The following is a 21,974-nucleotide window of genomic DNA, read 5'->3' as shown; positions in this document are numbered from 1 at the left end:
AGTGAGCTTGGCCTGGCAAGTGACCAGAAACCATAGGAGGTACCCCAATAGGTAGAGCCCTCACATATTACTTGATGAGATTATCAATCTCTGGAATCGGCGACAAATAATATATTATAAGACAATAAAATATTCACAATAATATTTTTTTTTCTGAAGGGTATTTTACCAGTTTAAACCTAACTCTCTCATCAAAGATTTGATAAATAAGTTATGTAATTTTTTTTTTTAAAAGATGTTTTCTAATGGGATTATGCAACAATGAAATCAAATGCATAATGAAGAGTGTCTCTGAAGGGAGACTGTTAGTTAAGTACATGTACTAGGTAATTACAACTTAGCTTAAAATCTTCATTTAAACAAAATCTTCGCAGTACAAAATGCATAATGAAGAGTGTCTCTGAAGGGAGACTGTTAGTTAAGTACATGTACTAGGTAATTACAACTTAGCTTAAAATCTTCATTTAAACAAAATCTTCGCAGTACAAAATGCATCCTTCAAATTTAGTAATATAGCAAGCAGTACAAGCTTCCAGACTCCTATGACTTCATTGAAATAATGGTAGCTGCTGTGAATAGCGCTTCTTTTCCAAACGATGTAATCTCCATGTGTCTGCACCATGAAATGTGCTAAACAATTAAAAAGAAACGGCATAGAACTAAAATCTAACCTAAGCTTTCGTTTGTCTAAACAATTAATAAAGGGGGCAATATTATTGTATGCGACACTATACAATACTACTCAAACATGGCCGTTTTAAGTTCAAAATTGCTAATTTCATTACATGCGTGAAAGTAACATATCAGTATTCCAAGATCCCTTCTCTTCTTTGACTTTAGTGCCCTTAGCTATCTATTCAAACTCAATCCCAAATTAAAAGGATCTTAATTTCCCAATCTTATCATCTCACCTCTCCTAGAAAGTTATCATTTCTGTTTTAAGGTTTAAACATATCAATCAAAATTAACAGTGAAATACAACCATTGAACTACATCTCCTGCACTTTAAACAGTCAGACATCGTAGCTTTAGAATTGTATCAGTATAGCGACCATAAATTGTACACTGTTAGTTGTATGCACTTAACAGAGAATAAGGTATCATGAAGATTTTTTTCAGGTAAAGGAAGCACAACACAGTTTAACAATAAGGAAATGGCATACAGTAGTATGGCATTTGTGAATATCACATTATTATCTATTTATAATTCAAAATTAAAACAAGCTAACTGTAACTTACTTGTCTGCTGCCCTCAGATTTCTAAATGCAGATATTATGCTTTTACATATTTCAATATGAAAGTAGTTTGTCCTTTCTCCATTTGCAGCAGAGATGCTTTCATATAAATTTTCGCATGGTAGAGACAAATAAGCCTGTAATTGACAAGTGATTCGACAAATTAAAAGAAAAACACGTAATATTTTTGCATTGACAGATTAAAAACCAGACGAATATCTTAAAAGGTCAACGTAAAAAAGTAGTGCAACTGAGAGGGATATGCATGTAAAATGTAAGGGTAGCCCTATTTTGCCGAAAATAAGCCAAACATATTCCAGGCACAAGAAAAGTTAGTTACAGTGGTTGTTGAAGAGTTGTTAATTCTTCAGTGGCTGAGCTGTACTGCTAGTTGCTGAGTTGTTCTTCATGTTAGCCTGGTACTATAAGTGAGTCTAACCTTTGGGAGGGCATCTGATTATTTTGTGTACAGAGTAAAACCTTTTTAAAAGTGTTTCCAAGTCACTGGAATCACTTGGAGAACTTGTATTTTGTCAGTGGATGACAATAAGAGCTCTACAGCAGATTCTTTAAATATATCTGTATTAGTGCCTATCAAATTGGAATCAGAACAAACCCATGCTATTACTAACTCTGGGTAAGGACCTAAAACTGGGTGTATCACAATACTAGAAAATTTAGAATGGCTTATCAGATGATTAGGGTTCTGGTTCAAAACTTTTACATGTTAAAGTAACCATCTGGGCTTAACAGGAGAGGGAAAGTCGGCAGAAACCAATTTTCCATTGAAAAAAAAAGTGATCTGTATAATTATAATTAAAATAACATAATCTTCTCAATAACTCCGGTTTTTTTTAACACAGATGTGTTTAGCAACACGGGTAGTACTTTATCTTCCCAGTCATCCTACAAAATTTTAACGAGTACAACAAAGAGTAGTTGTGGGGTCTAAAGCAATTGCATGCTATAGAGTATAGGGATCGCTTTGCATACATATTAAATGGTACATATAGATACATAAAGAGCAAGAGCAATCACCTGAAATCCATGTACTAAGAGTAACTGAATTACTTCAGTCCCTATTTTTTTAATAGCACTTTTTGTGCCGGCGACATCTGAAAAGCACTTCAATGCTCCACCAAATGTTGTATCACCTATAGAACCATTTGACCTACGAGTTCGGACAGAAGGCTGCAACATTGAATGATACAAGGTAAATTTTTTTAAAAAAAAAAGAGACAGAGGCCATTGTCTTAGACTGGCCCCTACCCAAAATATACTGAAAACCCTCACTGGTGGCGGAGGAAAACCCTCACTTGGTTACAAGAGTAATGATACAAGGTAAATTAGTATATCACAAATGAGTAAAAACATTACTTTATCATTAAAACAAATACAGTAGCACTATAGGACGACATTAACAAACAACAGCAATTAGCCAATCACCATAGAAGAAATGTCCTTGGCCAATGTATGTGAAAGTCTTACCAATGGTTAACTACTTTGTTCTTTTTACACTCCAAGAACTCACTTACCTTTCCCACATATTTCCAAAGATACAGCACAACAAGTTCAAGCTTCCATTTAGGGTCATCGTATACCTGCAAAACATCCCAAGTTTGGCTGCTGGTAACCACATTCTTCGCAAATTATATATCTTCTAGACAAAAATAACTACTACAAACTCATTATACAAATAACCATAAAACAGGGGGAACAAATCACGGCAAATTCATTATTTAGAGTAAGATAAAATCTTAATTGTTCCTAAACCAGTAAGAAAAATATTGAAAGGCCATCAAATATCATCACACACAATTGTAACCATAAGAAAGTTAAAACAACAACACATAAAATTGAACTTGGACAAAAGAGCTGTCTCAACACCTTACTGATTTATACTATGCACAAACAGTTTGGACAAAAAGAAAACAAGTTGCAGGAAGTGGAGGTGATTACCTGAAGAAAAGGGTGGAAAATATCCCTATTATAAGTAAGCTCATCTACAATTAGCTCTACCATCGGAGTCCTGCATCATATTTCAGTGGGGAATTCATTTTTTCATTATTATAGGAGTATTATATAAAAGAGATGAAGAAATAAATTTGTAAATTGAGCTACTATTTACCTGATACCATCAGCTCTTGTAGTAGAACCTTCCTTATCAGCATTCTTCTTAGATGAATCTAGCTCCATAATCTAAAAATCAAGCAAAACTAAAAATCAGCCCCCCAGATGAAAATGGCTCAAACAATATACTAATTGACACCTCATGGGAGACTTACAATTGTGAGAAATTTCTGCATAGAAATGCAGGCATTCTTTCCGACTTCAGGTAAAGCAAGTATCACAGCTGTGTCACAATTTTTAGCTGATTTTTCTTCAGAAACTTCAGAACTCTGGTACAATTGACACATAATAGTTAAACAATCCTTAACCAAGTTTTTGTAGTTTATTTTTCGTGATCCCTACAACAGAAGATTAGCTTCAAACATAAGAGCCATGATACACTAAATCACTTTGAAAATAGCACATCAACAAGAGTAAATCCCTTCATTATTCTTTTCTTGAGACATACCAAAAGCATATTAAGCAAAGACTCTTTCACAGGCGTCCAGCTCACAAGTCCTGCAAACAACAGTGACTTACAGCATACACGTGGAGCTAAATCCATAAAACCATACAATGACAATTATATGAAATACCTTCATTATATGCACTATTGCGTGGAACAAAATCACCTTCAAGAATGTTGACAAGATATTGAAATAATAACAGATTTCTCAGGGACTGCACAAAAAGAAGAAACAAGGACTTTTAATAAGCCGCATAGAGTCATACTAACATTTAGATAAGTTCAAACAATCAGAAACTATGGAAAAATATCAGAAAACTAATTATGACATTAGAAAGTTTAAAAAACAGTAACTGTAGCAAACAAATTTAGTTATGCATCTCACTTACAAGTTCAAAGCACAGTACCGATCACTAAGTACTAATGAGGAAGACCTTGTAATTAATTGAGCAGCAGTGGATAATAGAAAAAAGAGTACAGAAATAATAATAATAATAATAATAATAATAAAGACAGCATATCTACAATCATTTCATATGAACTACCTTCACATGCACTAGTGCGTGGTACTGTAATTGTCAGTACCATGTATATCTCTAGTTAGACTTGCTCACATACATTTCTAAGCTCCAAGTTTCTTTTCACTTTTTATATGAGATCATGTATATCCAATAGATGATAAAACAAACGTCAAGTATTATAATTACTAATTACAAAAAAGTTTTCTATAATAATAAATAATGAAAATGAAACTAGATAACTAACCTTTGTATCAGACTTTTGAAAGTTCATTTCATTAGTCACACGAGCAAGGTCTTGTATCAGGCAATGAAACTCCTGTGCTTCGGCAAATAATACATTAGAGAATGTGAAACTACCAACCGTAGCAATCAATAACAGACAACTGCTCCAAACAAATATATGTAACACTATAGGACTCCGACCTAGGACATGAAATGAATGAGCTTTCATTTACACTACTAACATTTTCATCATTTTGTAGGTTATAAAAAAATGGACAGATACAGAACAAAAGAAAATAATAATAAAAAAAAAATCAATTAGTTTTTCCTTAAACACTACAAATCTCTGATAGGAATTACTTGTCAAAATTAGCTCAAATGCAAGAAATAAAGAAGAACAGTGAGAATTTAATGAAGAAATGGCAGAATTGCCTTCTATTGATACCCAGGAATTCGAGAGCCTGGTTCTATCCCACAGTGATTACAAGATAATAAAACTCTTCACACCCAAAAAGACTCACCCCAAAACACTTTATTCTTACTACCCGAGTGTACTCAAAAGAAAACCACACTCTAACATAACTCTCTTAACAACCTTTTGCCAGCTCTCCCACTTGATGAGTGCTTGAGGTGGCGTCTTATGAGTGCCTGGACGGATGGACAGTACGTCTTCTGGTTCCAGCAACCATTCGAAATCAGCAGTGAGGTTCGGCGGCAGTTTAGATGACTGAGGGAACTGATCTTGAATGACAGCAAAGTACTCTCTAGTCGCTTCAGATGCAGGGAGATTCTCCCACTTGATGAGTGCTTGAGGTGGTGCTTTATGAGTGCCTGGACAGATGGACAGCACGTCTTCTGGTTCCAGCAACCATTCGAAATCAGCGGTGAGGTTTGGGGGCAGTTTAGATGACTGAGGGAACTGATCTTGAATGACAGCTAGGTTCTCTCAAGTCGCTTCAGATGCAGGGAGATTCTCCCACTTGAGAGCTTGAGGTGACGTTTTAAGAGTGCCTGGATGGATGGACAGCACGTCTTCTAGTTCCAGCAACCATTCGAAATCAGCAGTGACGTTCGGGGGCAGTTTAGATGACCGAGGGAACTGATCTTGAATGGCAGTTAAGTCCTCTCAAGTTGCTTCAGATGCAGGGATATTCTCCCACTTGATAGCTTGAGGTGGCGTTTTAAGAGTGCCTGGACGGATGGACAGCACGTCTTCTAGTTCCAGCAACCATTCGAAATCAGCAGTGACGTTCGGGGGCAGTTTAGATGACTGCTGGTGTGGACCAAGTGCAGCTTGCAGCAGCGACACATGAAACATGGGGTGTATTGAAGCATCTGAAGGCAATTGCAAACGGTAGGCAGTTGTACCAATACGAGTCAGAACTGGAAATGGCCCAAAGTAACATGGTGCAAGCTTCTCATTGATGCGTTTAGCCACTGTACGTTGACGATATGGTGTGAGTTTAACATAAACCAAATTCCCAACCTCAAAATGCACCTCTTGACGTTTCTTGTCGGCTTGGGACTTCATTTTCTGTTGAGCGCGGAGAAGATTTGCTTTGAGTAACACCAAAGTGGTATCTCTAGCTTGCAAGGACTGCTCCACTTCCGAGACCTTTGTACTGCTAGTTCAAAACGAAGCAGAGGCGGGGGGTCCCAATCGAAAAGAGCTTTGAAAGGAGTCATGCCAACCAAGACATGGTAGGATGTGTTGTACTAGTACTCTGACCATGCTAGCCATTTCACCCATTTGTTGGCTTTTCCCCAGCAAAACAACACAAATAAGTCTCCAAACACCTGTTGACAACCTCAATTTGGCCATCCGATTAAGGATGATAAGCTGTCTTGTGCTTCAAGCTTGTGCCATGCGAACAATGGAACGTGGAAAACCATGGAACGTGGAAAACCATGAAGTTTGACAGCTCCCGAACAAACACTTCAGCTACCGTGGCTATTGTATAAGGATGTCGGAGTGGTATGAAGTACCCATACTTTGTCAAGCGATCGACTACCACCAAAATAGAATCAAAAGCGTGTGACATAGGCAACCCTTCGATGAAATCCATAGAAACATCCTCCCCAACTTGTTCAGGAATGGGAAGAGGTTGTACGTATTTTGCTGACAAATTGCACACTCGGCCACAAACTTTTAGACATCTCTTCTCATTCCTGACCAATACAAGTCCCCTGCCAAGCGCTGAAATGTTTTGAACACCCCCGAATGACCACCAATCTTGCTGCAATGATACTCATCTAATAATAAGGGAACGTATGGAGAAGTAGATGGTCATAGAAGTTGGCCACAGAAACGCAACACCCCTAGCACTAGAGTGTACCCGCCCCCATCTAATCTTTTTTCCAAGTCTCAAAGCACTAGAGAAAGCATAGGATCAGCCTTCACTTGGTCTTGCAAATGCAGAATTGAAACCACATTGGGAGCAGAAATGGCAACCAGTAATGGTTCATTATGGACCCTAGATAGCGCGTCTGCTGCCTTGTTTTCGAGCCCCGACCGTTATTGAATTTCAAAGTCATATCCCATAATCTTAGTACGCCACCGTTGGTGCTCCTCCCACACCAATCGTTGTTCTAGTAGGTATTTAAGGCTGCGCTGATCTGTTCATACCACAATCTTGCAGCCAAGGAGGTACAGGCGCCACTTTTGAATAGCAAGCACAATTTCTATCAACTCACATTCATACATTGACTTGGCTTGAGATCGAGGAGACAAAGCTTGGCTGAAATAAGCTATGGGCTTTGCATTAAAACAACCCCCAACCCGACCCCAGACGTGCCTGTCTCCACAATGAACGAGCTGGAAAAATCAAACAAGGCCAAAACCAACACTGAACACGTGTCTTCTTTTGGAAAGCATTTTGGACCTCCATAGTCCACCCGGAGGCATCCTTCTTAAGCTGGTCTGTTGGTGGTCTAGCTGTTGTACCATAATCCTTGACAAACTTACGGTAATATCCTGTTAATCCCTGAAAATCTCGTAAATCCTTGAGTGTCTTTGGAACAGGCCAATGTGTCATAGCTGCACTTTAGTCGAGTCTGCTGAAATGCCCTAAGCTGAGATGATGTACCCTAAATACTCAACACTCTTGTCCAAACCGGCATTTTTTTTTTTGGTTGGCATACAACTGGTGTTGTTGCGGCCGTCTCAAAACATCTTCCAAGTGATCGACATGGGCTTCTAAAGAGGAGTTGTATACCAGGATGTCATCAAAAAATACCAGCAAATTATAGCGAAGTAAGTCCTTGAAAAATTGCATTCACGAGAGCATGAAACGTTGATGGATCATTTGTGAGACAAAACGGTTGATAGAATAGTCCTAGATTAGAAATATTATATCAGCTATTTCCCAAAATAAATATTAGTAATGAATTTCTCAAATGATTTTTATTCTGAAAAACAATCACGAAGTTACAATATCGAGCTTTTGCGAGGCTCGTCTCTCCAAATTCCCAATCTTTTGGGAGGATTGGTCTCTCCACAAAGAGTCTACTCTTATCTAATTCTAAGCTACCACACAAATGAATCCTTCCCCCTTAATTATAGGCACTGGATAACATAAAATAGTGTAACTAGGAAGTACTAATAATAAGACAAAACAACCCTTTAAAATAAAAGCCAACTAGATAAAAATAAAAGCCCTCTATCCTAGCTTATGTGTCCTTCTATTATATCCAAAATGTATAGGAGGCTTATCAATACCTCTCGAAAAACCTTCACCTTCTCCTCAAGGTGAAAAGAAAGAAATGGTTTTGTGAACAATGCCTTGTTTCTCCGCTTGAAGAGTCTTTGCCATAGTTTTTAAAGACACCAGAGATCGGTCAAGAGAAGAATCGCCTCTAATTGTTACCCTCCGCTTACCCAGCTGAAATTCCATGATTTGTTCCTTCCAATCCGTCTAAGTCATTCCTAGTGTAATCAACCATTGTAAACCAAGGATAATGTCGGCACTCCCTAAGTAATGGCAAGGGCAAGAAATCATCCCAAATATCCACTCCTTGAAAGTGGATATTCAAATTCTCACAAATGCCTTCACATTTCATAGAATCACCATTTCCCATTGTAACCTCATAAGCCTTGGTCTTAACTATCGGGATGTGAAACTTAGTGACTAAGGACTTGGAAACGAAAATATGAGTGGCCCCGGAGTCAATAAGAATTACCACTTCCTATGTGCTGAGTTGACCCTTGAGTTTCATGGCGGAATTGTGATAGGAATTTCCTATCATTTCGGTACAAACAGTAGCAAGTAAAGATAATAGAGATGATATATTGATATTAGAAGATAAAATATATATTAGAAGATAAAAGATAACAAGGTTGTTGGGTATTCGAGAGACCCAGCTCTCTCCCAAGAGCTGAGAGCTCACTTAACTAAAATCATTCACACCCCCATACCCTCCTTACTCATATATATAGCATCAATTCCTCCCATTACAATTACCCAATTACCCTCTTTATTTATTATCCTAAGGCCTAACAAATTGCTAGACAATTCAGTGACAAATTGGAAAGATACCTCCATTGATTTGTGCACTTCAGTGGTGTCCAACTCTATGGCATCAACATTGTCATCCTTCGTTTCATTATCGAACCCATTTTCTTTAACGTCCTTGGATACCATGATAAGAATAAGACAAAACAAATAAAAGCCCTCTATCCTAGCTTATGTGTCCTTCTATTATATCCACAATCTATATGATAGGATCTCCCTATCAAATTGAAGCTAATTACAGAAAAGAAAGAACAAATATAACCGAGAGGACTTTGGATGAAAATTGGCAGTGCCTTTGTATTAAATTTCCACGACTTCGAGAGCCTGATTCTCTCCCAAATGGTTACAATTACTCAGAAATATCATAATTCCCCCAAACGCTAACTTCCTAACTTTTATTCAAATAAACACGCACAAAGCAAAAAACACCTCACCAATACTTACTTGCCACATCAGCACTAATTCTCTCCAGCATGACTCGCAGCCCATTTCCTAGACCTTCGGGAGTACACAAAGGTAATAGGTAGCCTATCAATATAAAAGGCTTATCAATGGCATTACGAGGAACTCATAGTGTCCTTCATGGATACGAAAAAGCGATCTTCTCTACATCTTGTGCCGCCATTCTGATCTGGTGGTATCCCGACTTAAGATCCAGTTTCGAAAAAGACCTTAGCCCTATGTAGCCCAACACGGAGCTCATCAATCATGGGAATGGGGAATTTGCAGCCAATGTCTCCCTATTTAGTGCACGGTAGTCAGCACAAAATTGCCAACTTTCATCCTTCTTTTTGACCAACAATACCGGGCTTGAGAAAGGACTTGTGCTAGGCACACATATCCCTATTTTTAACATTTCTCGCACCATACTATTGATCTCATCTTACTTAATTTGGTCATAGCAATAAGGGCGAACCGAGATTGGACCAACTCCTTCCTTCAAATTGATTTGATGCTCCTTTGCTCGTTCCGGTGGTAACCCTGGAGGCATGTTAAACACTTCCTTGTATTGATCCAACTACTTAGGCACTGGTTTGGGCACTCTCTGCTCTAGCTTGTTGCTATGCGTGTGCATAGCCCCAAAATGAACCCAAAACCCTAACCATTCTGCTCCACTATATGAATCATAGCTTTCAAGATTATTGGAGACATACAAAGACTAGGGTCGCCCTGCAAAGTCACCCAAATACCATCTCACTCAAATTTCACTAGCATAGTCCGCCAATTCACTTGCATATAACCCAAAGTTTCCAACTCTTTGACCCCCAAAATCACATCAGCTCCCCCAACTCAAGAGGAAGAAAATATGTTACCATCCAAAGCGTGCCTAATTCCAACGACACCAGAGCACACACTTCTTCCACCTTGACCCTATCTCCAATACCCAAAAGGATCTTGTAAACGGTAGTTTGAGTGATGGGGAGGCCTGCGGCTTCGACCACTTTGAGGGCAATGAAATTATGGGTAGGGGTGTTCATAAAAACCAATAAACTGAAACTGACCATCAAACCGACCAGACCGTAACCGATTTTTCAGTTCCACGTCATCACCGAATTTGGCGGTCGGTTTCGGTTTTTTTGACATGGCGATCGGTTTCAGTTTTTGAAATAAAAAAATGGTTAAACCAAAAAACCGCCAAAACCGCCAAAAACCGTACGGTCGGTTTTATACGGTTATAATTTCTAAACACGATTTTCGTAAAATAAAAACCGTAACCGACTGGTTGGTTATAAAATTGTAAAAACCGACCATAACCGACCAATTTTCACCCCTAATTATGGGTTGCTCCACGGTTGATAAGGACCGTTACGAGTTGCTAACCAATCCTTCCCGCTAATTTCATAGTATGAGCTGAAGAAATTCCAACTAAAAAATTTAAAGAAAGAGTGGCCAAAGTCTCTTCTACCTTAGCTTGTTCTCCCAATGTCGGAGATGGTGGTGTCGACTCCACAGCCGGTAGTGGCTCATCCTCATCGGCGAACAACAAAACTTATAAAAACCTTTGCTCACACTCATGACTCATATGATATTTTTCATCACATTTGAAACACACACCCTTAGCTCTTTCTTCTTGGTATTTAGCCTCCGACATTTGTCTTACAAACGAAGCTCTATCTGTGGTGGTTCCCGGCAAAACTTGAGGCGTGGACAATATTGGGGCGGCTGAGATCGCTCGACTTTGAAACAAGCTGGTGCCCTCACAATATGATGTTATCGGGCTCACTATGGGTTTGTTGGACTTCACAGGTTGACCCGTAGGGAACAACTAATGCCCATCTTTGATCCGTTGGGCCGTTTTCACAATCTAGGCTAAGCCCATGGGCTGAAGTATGTGGAGAGACCCGTTGATGTTGTCTTTAAGGCCCTCAACGAAGTTGCCTTCCAAAATGTGTTCCGACACCCTTGTAACTCTCGATGCCAACACCTCCCATCTCAGGCAGTAGTCCCGAAAGGTAGTCGTCTAAATGACGGAAAGGAACTCTTCCGACAGTGACACGACCAGAGCCGCTCGAAACCTGTGCAGCAATCAATTGTTTTAGCATGGCCCAAGATGTGATTGGCCTCCTTTGGTTCTCCCATTAAAACCAAGTGAGGACATCTCCTTCAAGCCCAACAAAGGTAGTCTATAACATCAGTGGTTCGGTGAGGCAGGAGATGAGAAAGTAACGCTCCGCTAGATAGATCCATCCTTCGGGATTGTTTCCAGAGAACATAGGCAGCTCCATTCAAGGGGGGCGATAATCATGCCTTGGAAATTGAGCCTAGTGATAGGGGTTCGGATGTGGCAGAGGAAGCAGTGGAAATGTCGCCTGCGGAGGTGGCAATGGAGGAAATCGAATTTCTAGTTCAATCGGAGTTGAGGAAGATGACCCGTCCTTGTTCACCGATTGAGGCTGGAACTCGTTGTTGGCGGTGGCCATCTCGGTCGTTGTCTTCCCTGCTACAAGGAATTTGGTCAGCTGAGCCATCATCAACTTTGGCAATCGCTGTATTTCTACTCGGGTCTCTAAAACCTCCTAACCAAATAAGATCTCACCTTCGCCATCTCTCTTTGAACTTCGGATCGGAGAGCTTCCAATCGCTCATCAACTGGCTTTGTGACGGTGTCTTTCCGAAGTCCCATAATCTTGCTCTGATTCCAATTTGATAGGAATCACCTGTCAAAATTAGCTCAAATGCAGGAAATAAAGAAGACCAGTGAGAATTTAAAGAAGAAATGGCAGAATTGCCTTCTATTGATACCTAGGAATTCGAGAGCCTAGTTCTCTCACAGTGGTTGCAAGATAATAAAACTCTTCACACCCAAAAAGACTTACCCAAAACACTTTATTCTTACTACCCGAGTGTACCCAAAGAAAACCACACTCTAACATAGCTCTCTTAACAACCTTCTGCCAGCTCACCAATTAATCCACTGTGGTATTGACCACATTCCCTTTCCTATCCCTGCGAGAATACACATAAGTAAGAGGTGGCCTATCAATCTCTTCAACCAAGCTTTCACCTGATAGGAAAGTTAAGAAGGACAAGAATAGGTAAAGGTAACAGCAAGCCACAATCATTATGTAATGTAGGCTCCAGATATTAAAAGAGAGGGCAAAGTCATATCGAGAGACATAATGACAGACTGCTAGGACCAATGGGAGGTCTCTCGGTCGAACTTCAAAAAAACAAGAAAAAAAAAATAAAGAAGAAGAAGAAGAAACAAAATGTTGGAAGCTTGACATGACGTAGAAAGAAGAAAGCAATTCAAAATCTTATTCAAAGTAGATACAAAATGCAACAAGCAGAAGAAAAACATACTTTCAGAAATGCATTTAAGACTGACAAGGAAGAAACTAACTTACATAGGAGTCTACTGGTCCCCCCTGGTCTTTATCACCTTCTCTCCGGTAACTAGAAAACTCTGGACTAAAATCAAAAGGTGACCAACCCTAAGAAGCACAGAGAGAGTGTCAATTATAAGACAATGCATATGACTTGCAACAGCAACATATTGAAAATATTTTTAAAAAAAGGCAAATCAATACCTCATTAGCCACAACCAGTTCGGATGTAGCATTAATGTCTGACAGTGAATTTTGTACATTGGCGAAATATACACGAGGAAAGGACTATTTTCAAAAGAGACGGGCAATAATAATTATGATGGAGAAAAAAAAAAGGATATCCGCGAATATGAAATTATCAGAAATTCATTACCAAGAATACTAGTGTAAAATGAGTATGCAGACAGATAGAATGATTGTTTAATAAAGAGAAAGCTCAAACCTTATCTAACTCAGTCAAAAGTTTATAACTTGCCATAATCAATTCCAAAGACTCTCCACACCTTAGGATCCTGAAGACCTCCTGGAACATTTTGCTTCACAAGACATGTACCAAAAAGTAAAGGGAAAATCCACATGATAACATTGCATAACACTAGATGTAGTACATGTTTAGCGGAGATAATTGTAAGAATTGTTAGTCCATGACACGATCACAATTTTTCCCATAAAAGAAGGTTATAAACCGTTTCCATTCGTGCTAAAACTAACGTAAACATACAGAGCAAAACAGAGAAGAAAAGAGAAGATTACTTGGTTGGTGGAGTTCCGTTCAGCGAAACAATCGAAATTGCACGAACGGCTTCAAGAAATGCGAGACCTGTTTAAGAATCAACATAAAGCAAACGATAAAATTCCTTCTCAAACAACTCAATGAAACTCCGTTTGGTTTTTAAGAAAATCTCGCTACGTAAAAAGCAATCAAACTAGACCATCATTTCGAACTCTAAAAATCATATAAATAAATTTATATGTATATGTAATCGTACTATCTTCATTAGCTTCCTGAGTGTCTTTAGCACCAGAACCATTGATAATTGCCAAAATGTTTTCTTCCGCCTGTCCCCTTGTCTTCTGTTTTATAATTCCAGCGACCTCCATTTTCACTTTCACAATCACAATCTTTAAACCCTAATTCATGGCCCCATTTTTTACGCTGGATGCTATTTTCCCGCCAAAATCGATTACAGCTAACGAGTGTTCAGTTGAGAGAGGAAAATGTAAAGTTTACAGTTTAGAGAGGAAAAGTTTGTTTGTTGTTGGTATGTCAGTCTCTCTCTTCGATGTCAGTCCTTTTTATGCTTTTTAGAGGAGAATGAAACCAAATTAATTTTATGTTTGGTTTAAGGATGGATGGACTAATTTATTTATTTTATTTTCTAAAATAAATTTAAACTAAAATAAAAAATATATATATATAATTGCTCAAAAAAAATAAAAAAATATATATAATAATAAATAAATAAATAAAAATAATAATTCTTAGAAGGGTCTTTTTTATTTTTACAGTTTTTTTTTTTTTTTTTTTTGCATTTTTATGGAAATCTACATAAAAACTCCTATTGCAACTAACACTGTGTTGACCTCGCTTTTAGCCAACGACAACGAGTCTGATTTAGTAAGCGATAAGTGATTTATAGCAATCGATATATAATAAAGCAATATAAAAACACAAGAATTTTATAGAGGTTCAGCCCCGAGCAGTTCGGTAATAGCCTAATCCTCGTTATTTGTATTGACTTAAGAACAAAGAGAAAGGTTCCTTTTCTTATAGCTCTTACAACAGTATCTCTGAATATGTATTCTTAGATAATTTCTTTAGGGTATAGTCTCGACAAACTGATTGCGACCTTTTGCCCAGTGAACATGCATCACTATTTATAGGGCTATGAACTTAAAGAGGAAGTCTTACCCCTCTCGTTACAATGGATATAAACAGAAAGATCGTGGGATTAATGCTGAGTACAAAAATCGTGAGATTGATGCAGAATACACTGACCGCGGGATCGTGTGTATGCCATATCCCTGTAATCTGATCCCCAAGTTATAGGGATTTCGTTGATGACTCATAATGCGAAAGCTGAATTCGCTAAGTGTTGGTTGCCCTGCGCGGATTGTTGATTGCTTTGCTCTGGGCATGCCAGCAAGGCATCCTGCTCGTATTGTTCCCTCCGAGCAGATACTCCAAGTGGATTCCACGTGTCACCATTATGCGATGCCACGTCAGAGTGCAAAAATTGGGATAACATTTGCCCCCAAGTCTGTACGGGACTTCCGAAGTTGCGTGTAGACTTCATCCGAGCTGCTTCTGCCTTAAGATGGGGACACGTGTCAAGCACGACTGTCCGAGACTCGATGTGAGGCTGACTGGGCGTCCCTTCGGTTTTCGGCTAATAAATGCTCTGACAATCAATATTTCAAAATCCGATTTTCTCTCACCACGGCTAACGGCTGCACTTGATTATTTTTTATTTCCCATATTTGCTTTTAAGGAGGGAAACGAAGGCGTCTGAGGTTCCTTTGAAATGATTACCTCTTTTCGTGACTTGCCTATAAATATCAACCAGCATTGGCACATAAACTCATTTTCACCATCCTTCTTTGCTAAGTGAGTTCAGAGCGAAAAGAGAGGTTCTTGGCTTCAAGTTTGCTGAAGTGCCTTCATCGAAACTGCTTGTTGGATTGACATTGCTCGAACCCGGATATCTGACTCTTGAGTAAGTTTTTGATTCCCTTTATGCTTATTTTTGCATGTTTACATTTTGAATGCGCCTTCGACTTTGCTGTAGAAAATATTTAGGAAACCCTAGGTTCAGAAACTCTGCGATTCTTCTTTGTCGTAGCTTCATGTGATTTTACATTCCATACTGCTTGTTTTTTGAACTGCGTAACGTCTGTCTTTCATCTTGCTTATTCTAAGCTTCATGAAATTTTTTAGTTTGGTCGGTTTACGTTATATTTTATTCAACCCAATATAAAGATCGGATTACAAAAATCTAAGTGTAACCCGTCCAATTAAGAAAAAATAAATTTTAAACCCGCCCAATGAATTGATCGGTTTGGTCGGGTTAATTCGTCTAAACCGAGCACTAATATTTTTTTTTACATTCAATTGTACATATTTCAATTAATTGTGATAATGAGACAAATATACAGATTGAATACAAAGTTCAAATCATCTGCCATAAAAAATATAGTAGTTTGAGCTTCTTTTTTTTTTTTAATATATATGTATATAAATTTATATAATATATAGATTAATATATAATAAAAATACACATATATATATAAAAAAACCCTTTTAATCAGATTGGTCGAGTTAATTCGGGTTGATTAGGTGGGTTGATATTATTTTTAACCTGCCTAATATAAAAATTGGGCGGACTATATTTTCGTCGGGTTTTTCAGTTTGTATTTTTTGTCGGATTATCTCGGTTTGATTTGAGTCGATTGTTCGGGTTGGGCAGTTTACAAAAATTTATATACAACCCTAATAAATAAGACCATTGTAAAAGATTTTCAACAACTAGCCTTAAAGTTTTTGGTAATATTTATTTTCATGTATAAATATGCTTAAAATGAAATTATATGTTTTGTGTATTTTTTTTTTTTTTTTTGTGTGTGATTTGAATGGTTTTGAACTTTTCATATGAATTGTATACAATATGATGATTTTTGTATCTTTTGAGACATGTTTCTATGATATTATAATGCTTATGTTATGCTTTAAAATACTTTTAAAACATCTTTTGATTGAAATTTGCACAAAAAATAAGTTTTTTGAATGCATGTAAGATGAAACTCCATCCCTTCTAGTTGGAATTTTCACCTTAAGCTTTTAACCTTAAATAATTTATTCCTTTACTAACATAACGTTTTAACTTTAATTATTTCACAAATTCTAACACAATATCTAAACTAGTTTTTATATGCAAAAAAAAATTATGAGAGATTTTGGCAGAATTTTTGCAATGTAAGATAAAAATTTTATCATCCATTCCATGTGGGAGAAGAGCTCATATTTATAGATTGGATTACAATTAATTATCATTAATCCAAATATTCAGGTTGCAACTATAAATTTTTAGATCATAGGATCGATTGATGATCAAGTCTTTAGGGTTTTAAGTGATATCTTCGTGGATCTTGATTGACAAAAATCTCTTGTCCGGTAATTCTTATTGTCACGTTATTACATTTTATGGAATTTTCATTATGTCTATACTTGTCTGACCGAGTTAGTGACCTTCTAACCGAGTTAGACTGAATATTAAAATTCATATGAAGTTTATTAATCCAATCAATTGTTACTGTAGAATCACTATTAATAGTGGAGATACTAAAACCATATTGATGTGCAAGAGTTAGGGCCAAACGAATGGCAAGCAGCTTTGCCACATTAATAGAGAAATCACCTAACTCACTAGATGAGCACGCCACCCAAACCACACTTGTAGCATCCCATATCACTCCCCCAATCTGGCAAAACCCTTCCTCGGTGCCACCGAAGCATCAGTCGCTAGAGCAAAAGAATCAGGCCGTGGTGGTATCCATCGAGTAGGTCGATCGGCTTGCACCTAGAATTGCAAGGCCCACTGCCAAATGAAGACCCGTCTACCATATTCTTTAAACTCCAACATGTGATAATGGGCTAACTCTTGGATAACATCTAATCTAGACTGCTTGTGGCCAAATAATACTGAGTTGCGATCATACCAAAGCAACGAAAGAGTTGTCATCAATAGTTCAAAAACCTCACGAGATAACTTATCATAGAGAAAAAAGAGAATTTCCTGCATTGGTCTATGTACATCTCGACGAAGCATCAACTACACCCCCAACCGCTGCCACACTGGAGTCAAACCAGAGCAGGAAAAAAGAGCATGCAATATGAGCTCCGGGGGGAAGTTCCGGGAATGCAAAGAGAGGGAGGAAGCAAGGGAGTTCGCTATGTGATAGAAAGAAAAATCCCGTCATGGTGGAAGAGTCAATTAAAGGTACGTCAAACATTAATTTGGATAGTGAGTTAGTGGATATAGAGGTTCATGAGTCACATAAGCTGGTTACGGGCAAGGAGGCGGCCCTTATCAAGCCCCCTCCGTCGCCATGAGGCTCTTATCGTGGAATTGCCGGGGGCTATGCGAACCCCGGTAACCCAAGCGCTTCTTGCTTGGGTGAGGAGGTACAAACCGGAGTGTATCTTCTTGATGGAAACGAAAACAAATTTGGAAGGAATAATGGGAATTTCTAGAATGTTGGGGTATCAGTACTCTTCTATTATCCCTTCGGAGGGAATTCAGGGTGGGTTTTGTTTGCTATGGAATAGTGAGGTTGAGATTAAGGTTATTGAAGCTAAGGAAGGTGTGTTTGAAGTAGTGGTTACGGAGCCGATCACTAATCTAATTTGGAATTTGTTTGCGGTCTATGGTAGACCATATGAAAATGAAAAAAGAGAGTTCTGGGAGATGATGGAAGCAAAGGTATCCACCTGCTCCAACCCATGGTTGATTGTTGGAGACCTAAACTTGATTGCTTACCCGTGGGACAAGAATGGAGGTTAAAGGGTGTCGCCGAGGGATACAAAGACTCTCTTAAACTTTTTGCAGAATACGGGCGGGATCGACTTGGGGTTTCAAGGGTGCAAGTATACGTGGCAAAATAAAAGATTCCTAGGGGGGTTAACTAGAGAAAGATTGGATAGAGCTGTGGCTTTGGGAGAGTGGGTGGTGTCTTTTCCTTCTGTGGTAGTGTTTAATGCCCCGATCACGGTTTCGGATCATGGTTTCATTCTCTTCGACACCATTAATAAAAGGCGAAGGGGGGTCAAGCCTTTTAGATTCTTTGAAGCTTGGGCAAGGGAAAGTTCTTGTGAGGAAGCTATTAAGATTGCCTAGGTGAATCGGGGAGTGGGAAATGCCAATCTCAGTGGTCGTCTTTGTGATACGAGGACTGCGCTTCAAAGGTGGAAAAAAGAATCGTTTGGGGATTGTGATAAGCAAATTAAGGAAGTGGAGAACAGAATTGGGTGGATCCAAGATCAGCCTCTCTCGAAGGTGCTTTAAGAAGAGGAGAACAGTTTAATGAAAAAGATCTCTGAACTTTGGATTAGAAAAGAGGGAATGTGGAGACAAAAATCGAGGGAAATCTGGCTGAAGTTGGGTGATAGAAACACAAAGTTTTTCCACGCCTCCACGGTAATTCGAAGGAGAAGAAATGAGATTAAAGCGGTGAAGAACAACAACGGTGTCTGGGTCACAACAGAGAACAAGATTGGGAGGGTTTTTAATGAATTTTTTCATGATTTATATAGCTCGGCCAATACGAATCTTGATAACTCCTTCTATGAGCTTTTGTCTCCTATGGTTACAGAGGAGGAGAATACATTGTTGGAAAAAATTCCTTCTCATGAGGAAATTTGGAGTGTTGTGGCGGCTATGCATCCTCTCAAGGCTCCGGGTCCCGATGGGATGCCGGGTTATTTCTTTAGAAGATATTGGGAGATCGTTGGTAATGAGGTGATCCACATGGTTCAGAAGTTCTTTATTTCGGGTAGAATGGAGGGCCAACTGAATCATACATTCATCTGTTTAATTCCAAAAGAAGAAAATGCTTGTTCGGTAGACAAATTCAGACCCATTAGTTTGTGTAATTTTGCGTACAAGATATTGTCAAAGATTATTGCTACCAGACTAAGGGAGGTGATAAACAAGTTAATTTGCCCTTTCCAGTCAGCTTTTTTGCCGGGTAGACGAATTGCGGAGTCGTCTATTCTGACCCAAGAACTGGTCTACACCATAAAGAAGAAGAAAGGAAAAGGTGGGCTCGTGGCCTTAAAATTAGATATGCCGAAGGCCTACGACAGGCTTGAATGGAACTTTCTGAGGGAGGTTCTCAGAGGCAATGGCTTTGATGATCAGGTTACGAATATCATTTTGGAGTGTGTTCGTTCGATTTCTTTCTCTGTCCTTATTAATGGTGTGCCTCAAAAAAAGTTCTATCCGGAAAGGGGTCTCAGACAAGGTGACCCCCTATCTCCATTCCTGTTCCTGCTGTGTCATGATGTCCTCTCAAAACTGATTTTGAAGAAGCAAGTTCCGGGGCAGTTACATGGAATCTCTATTTCTCGGTCTGCTCCAGAGGTAAGTCACCAAATGTTCGCAGATGACACCATCTTGTTCACACGGGCAAATACGAAGATGGCCACGATAATTCTTGAATGTATAAACAAGTATGAATCATGGTCCGAGCAAAAATGTAGCTTGATGAAATCGAGTATTCTTTTCTCGAGCACTATGAACAGTACTCATGTAACACCCTAACTAGCATAGGCGTATTACATGATTTTAAACATACTGTGCAGCTCGTTGCTAATCAACGAGGTTTATGGAAAAACGTGATTAATTAAAATTTTTGCTTTTTAATTAAACTTGTAAAATATATATACAAAATACTCGGGATCCCGATTACAAAACATTTACAAAAGTTTACTGTCTATATAAAATACTTGTCGCCTAGCGACTAATTACAAAAATAGCCTCGCTGTCCCGATGATCGTACGCTCCAGGCCTAACCGCCCCGACATGTACAATCTTCACCGGCTCGCTCACGGTCCATCAGCTCTAGCCTTGCCCTTACCTACACATAAACATAGCACTGTGAGTCGACAGACTCAGTAAGAAAAGCATAATAATACTCATACATAAATCCCGGTCATGATCAGACGCCCATACCCCTGACCATAACCCTAACTGCCGTGTCCAACACGATATTGAGTCCTGAACGTTCATAGGGACGGTACTATTGACAAGTAACAGCCTATACTCGGTCGAACTGGTCATACTCCAGCATCGGTCATACTCCGGCTGTCGTACCGATGTGTTACAGTATCAGCCTATACTCAGTCGAGCTGGTCATACTCCAGCTGCTAGTCATACTCTAGCCTATACCGATGTGATACGTCAAATAGTACGGAACCACCAACCTAAGTATCAGCCTATACTCGGTCATACTGGTCATACTCCAGCTGCTGGTCATACTCCAGCCTATACCGATGTGATACAGTGTCAGCCTATACTCGGTCATACTAGTCATACTCCAGCTGCTGGTCATACTCCAGCCTATACCGATGTGACACAGTCGGATGGTTCGAAGCCAACATACATATCTAATGTAATCTAACAGGCTTCCTAACATGCACGCTAAACATGTAATCTACATATGCATACTGTTATACTAATCTTACCTGGATTCCGAATTCAGGTGTGCCGGTCAACCTGACTGGAACTATCTGCGCGGCGGATTACAGGCTCCTAAATCATAAAAATCACAACACTATAAGTGATACGCTAAATCACTTCCCGGGAACTTAAACTAGGAACTAAAAGTTTCCCTATCGATAAAAAGCATGGCAATACCCCAAATAACATAAAAACGAGGAAAACTAGGGTTTCTGAAAATTCCCCAACCGGTAGACCGGTTCTGCAACCGGAATTCCGGTTCTGGGAATTCCTGAACCCTCATCCCGGAATTCCGGTTGCACAACCGGAATTCCGGTTCCTCGCAGGAACCTTTCAAAATTCACAACTCAACCAAATCAAATCCAATTAACCTCAAACCTTCCAGACCTGTTCTATATGACCCAAATAACATTTCTAAAGCAATAAAATCACCCAGAATGCACAGATACAAAAAGTGCCATGAGAGCTCCAAGCTTTGAGTTTCAAACTCAAACTTGGCTAAAGCTCACTTACAACCCTCAAAACTAGATTAAAACCACATAATCATGCATACTAAAGCTGCAGAAAACCAAAACAAACTCATGCAATACTCACAGCCACAAATTTCGAAAATTCTCTTTGAAACCAAACTTTGAACTAAAAACTTCCAATCATGAATCAAAGCAATTATCATGCATTAAACTAGCTTTAATCTACTTAAAATAGCAAGATTAAACCTCTGTAAACTACAGCAAATCACAGCAGCAAGAACACATCAAAATCAAGTATGCATTATACCATTTTCATCAAAATTCAACAAACTTAAAGAAGAAATGCTTAGAAGGTAACCTAGCTTGAATTGA

General features: G+C 38.8%; 1 protein-coding gene across 3 annotated transcripts; it reads right to left on the bottom strand.

Annotated features, from left to right (window-relative positions):
- Window positions 1–327: 327 nt before the first annotated feature.
- Window positions 328–14,207, bottom strand: LOC115697358 (negative regulator of systemic acquired resistance SNI1). Of its 3 annotated transcripts, none has more exons than XM_030624329.2 (15): window positions 13,885–14,207; window positions 13,649–13,715; window positions 13,338–13,431; window positions 13,097–13,180; window positions 12,914–13,000; window positions 4,577–4,648; window positions 3,942–4,026; window positions 3,815–3,864; window positions 3,522–3,704; window positions 3,365–3,435; window positions 3,196–3,265; window positions 2,772–2,837; window positions 2,275–2,427; window positions 1,240–1,373; window positions 328–613 (listed from the first exon to the last, which is right to left on the bottom strand). In XM_030624329.2, exons 1-15 carry the CDS (start codon window positions 13,994–13,996, stop codon window positions 541–543), a joined length of 1,401 nt encoding a protein of 466 aa, XP_030480189.1. In that variant the 5' UTR covers window positions 13,997–14,207; the 3' UTR covers window positions 328–540. The 3 variants fall into 3 exon arrangements, with proteins under 3 accessions (XP_030480189.1, XP_030480191.1, XP_060974673.1); XM_030624331.2 differs by having other exon boundaries at window positions 3,522–3,635; XM_061118690.1 differs by lacking the exon at window positions 13,097–13,180.
- Between the last annotated feature and the right edge of the window lie 7,767 nt (window positions 14,208–21,974).

Source organism: Cannabis sativa, chromosome 7 (genome assembly GCF_029168945.1).
Source record: "Cannabis sativa cultivar Pink pepper isolate KNU-18-1 chromosome 7, ASM2916894v1, whole genome shotgun sequence".
Lineage (NCBI taxonomy): Eukaryota > Viridiplantae > Streptophyta > Magnoliopsida > Rosales > Cannabaceae > Cannabis > Cannabis sativa.
The sequence above is the reverse complement of the archived record's forward strand: the minus strand, read 5'-3'. Positions and strand labels throughout refer to the sequence as shown.

Excerpts from the sequence above, each read along its gene's own strand:
- LOC115697358 (XM_030624329.2), bottom strand. The coding sequence starts at position 13,996 with ATGGAGGTCGCTGGAATTATAAAACAGAAGACAAGGGGACAGGCGGAA. Across the intron at positions 13,432-13,648 it reads AACGGAACTCCACCAACCAA|CAAAATGTTCCAGGAGGTCT; the intron begins GTAATCTTCTCT and ends TGTCTTGTGAAG. Across the intron at positions 614-1,239 it reads AATCTGAGGGCAGCAGACAA|ACACATGGAGATTACATCGT; the intron begins GTAAGTTACAGT and ends TTCATGGTGCAG.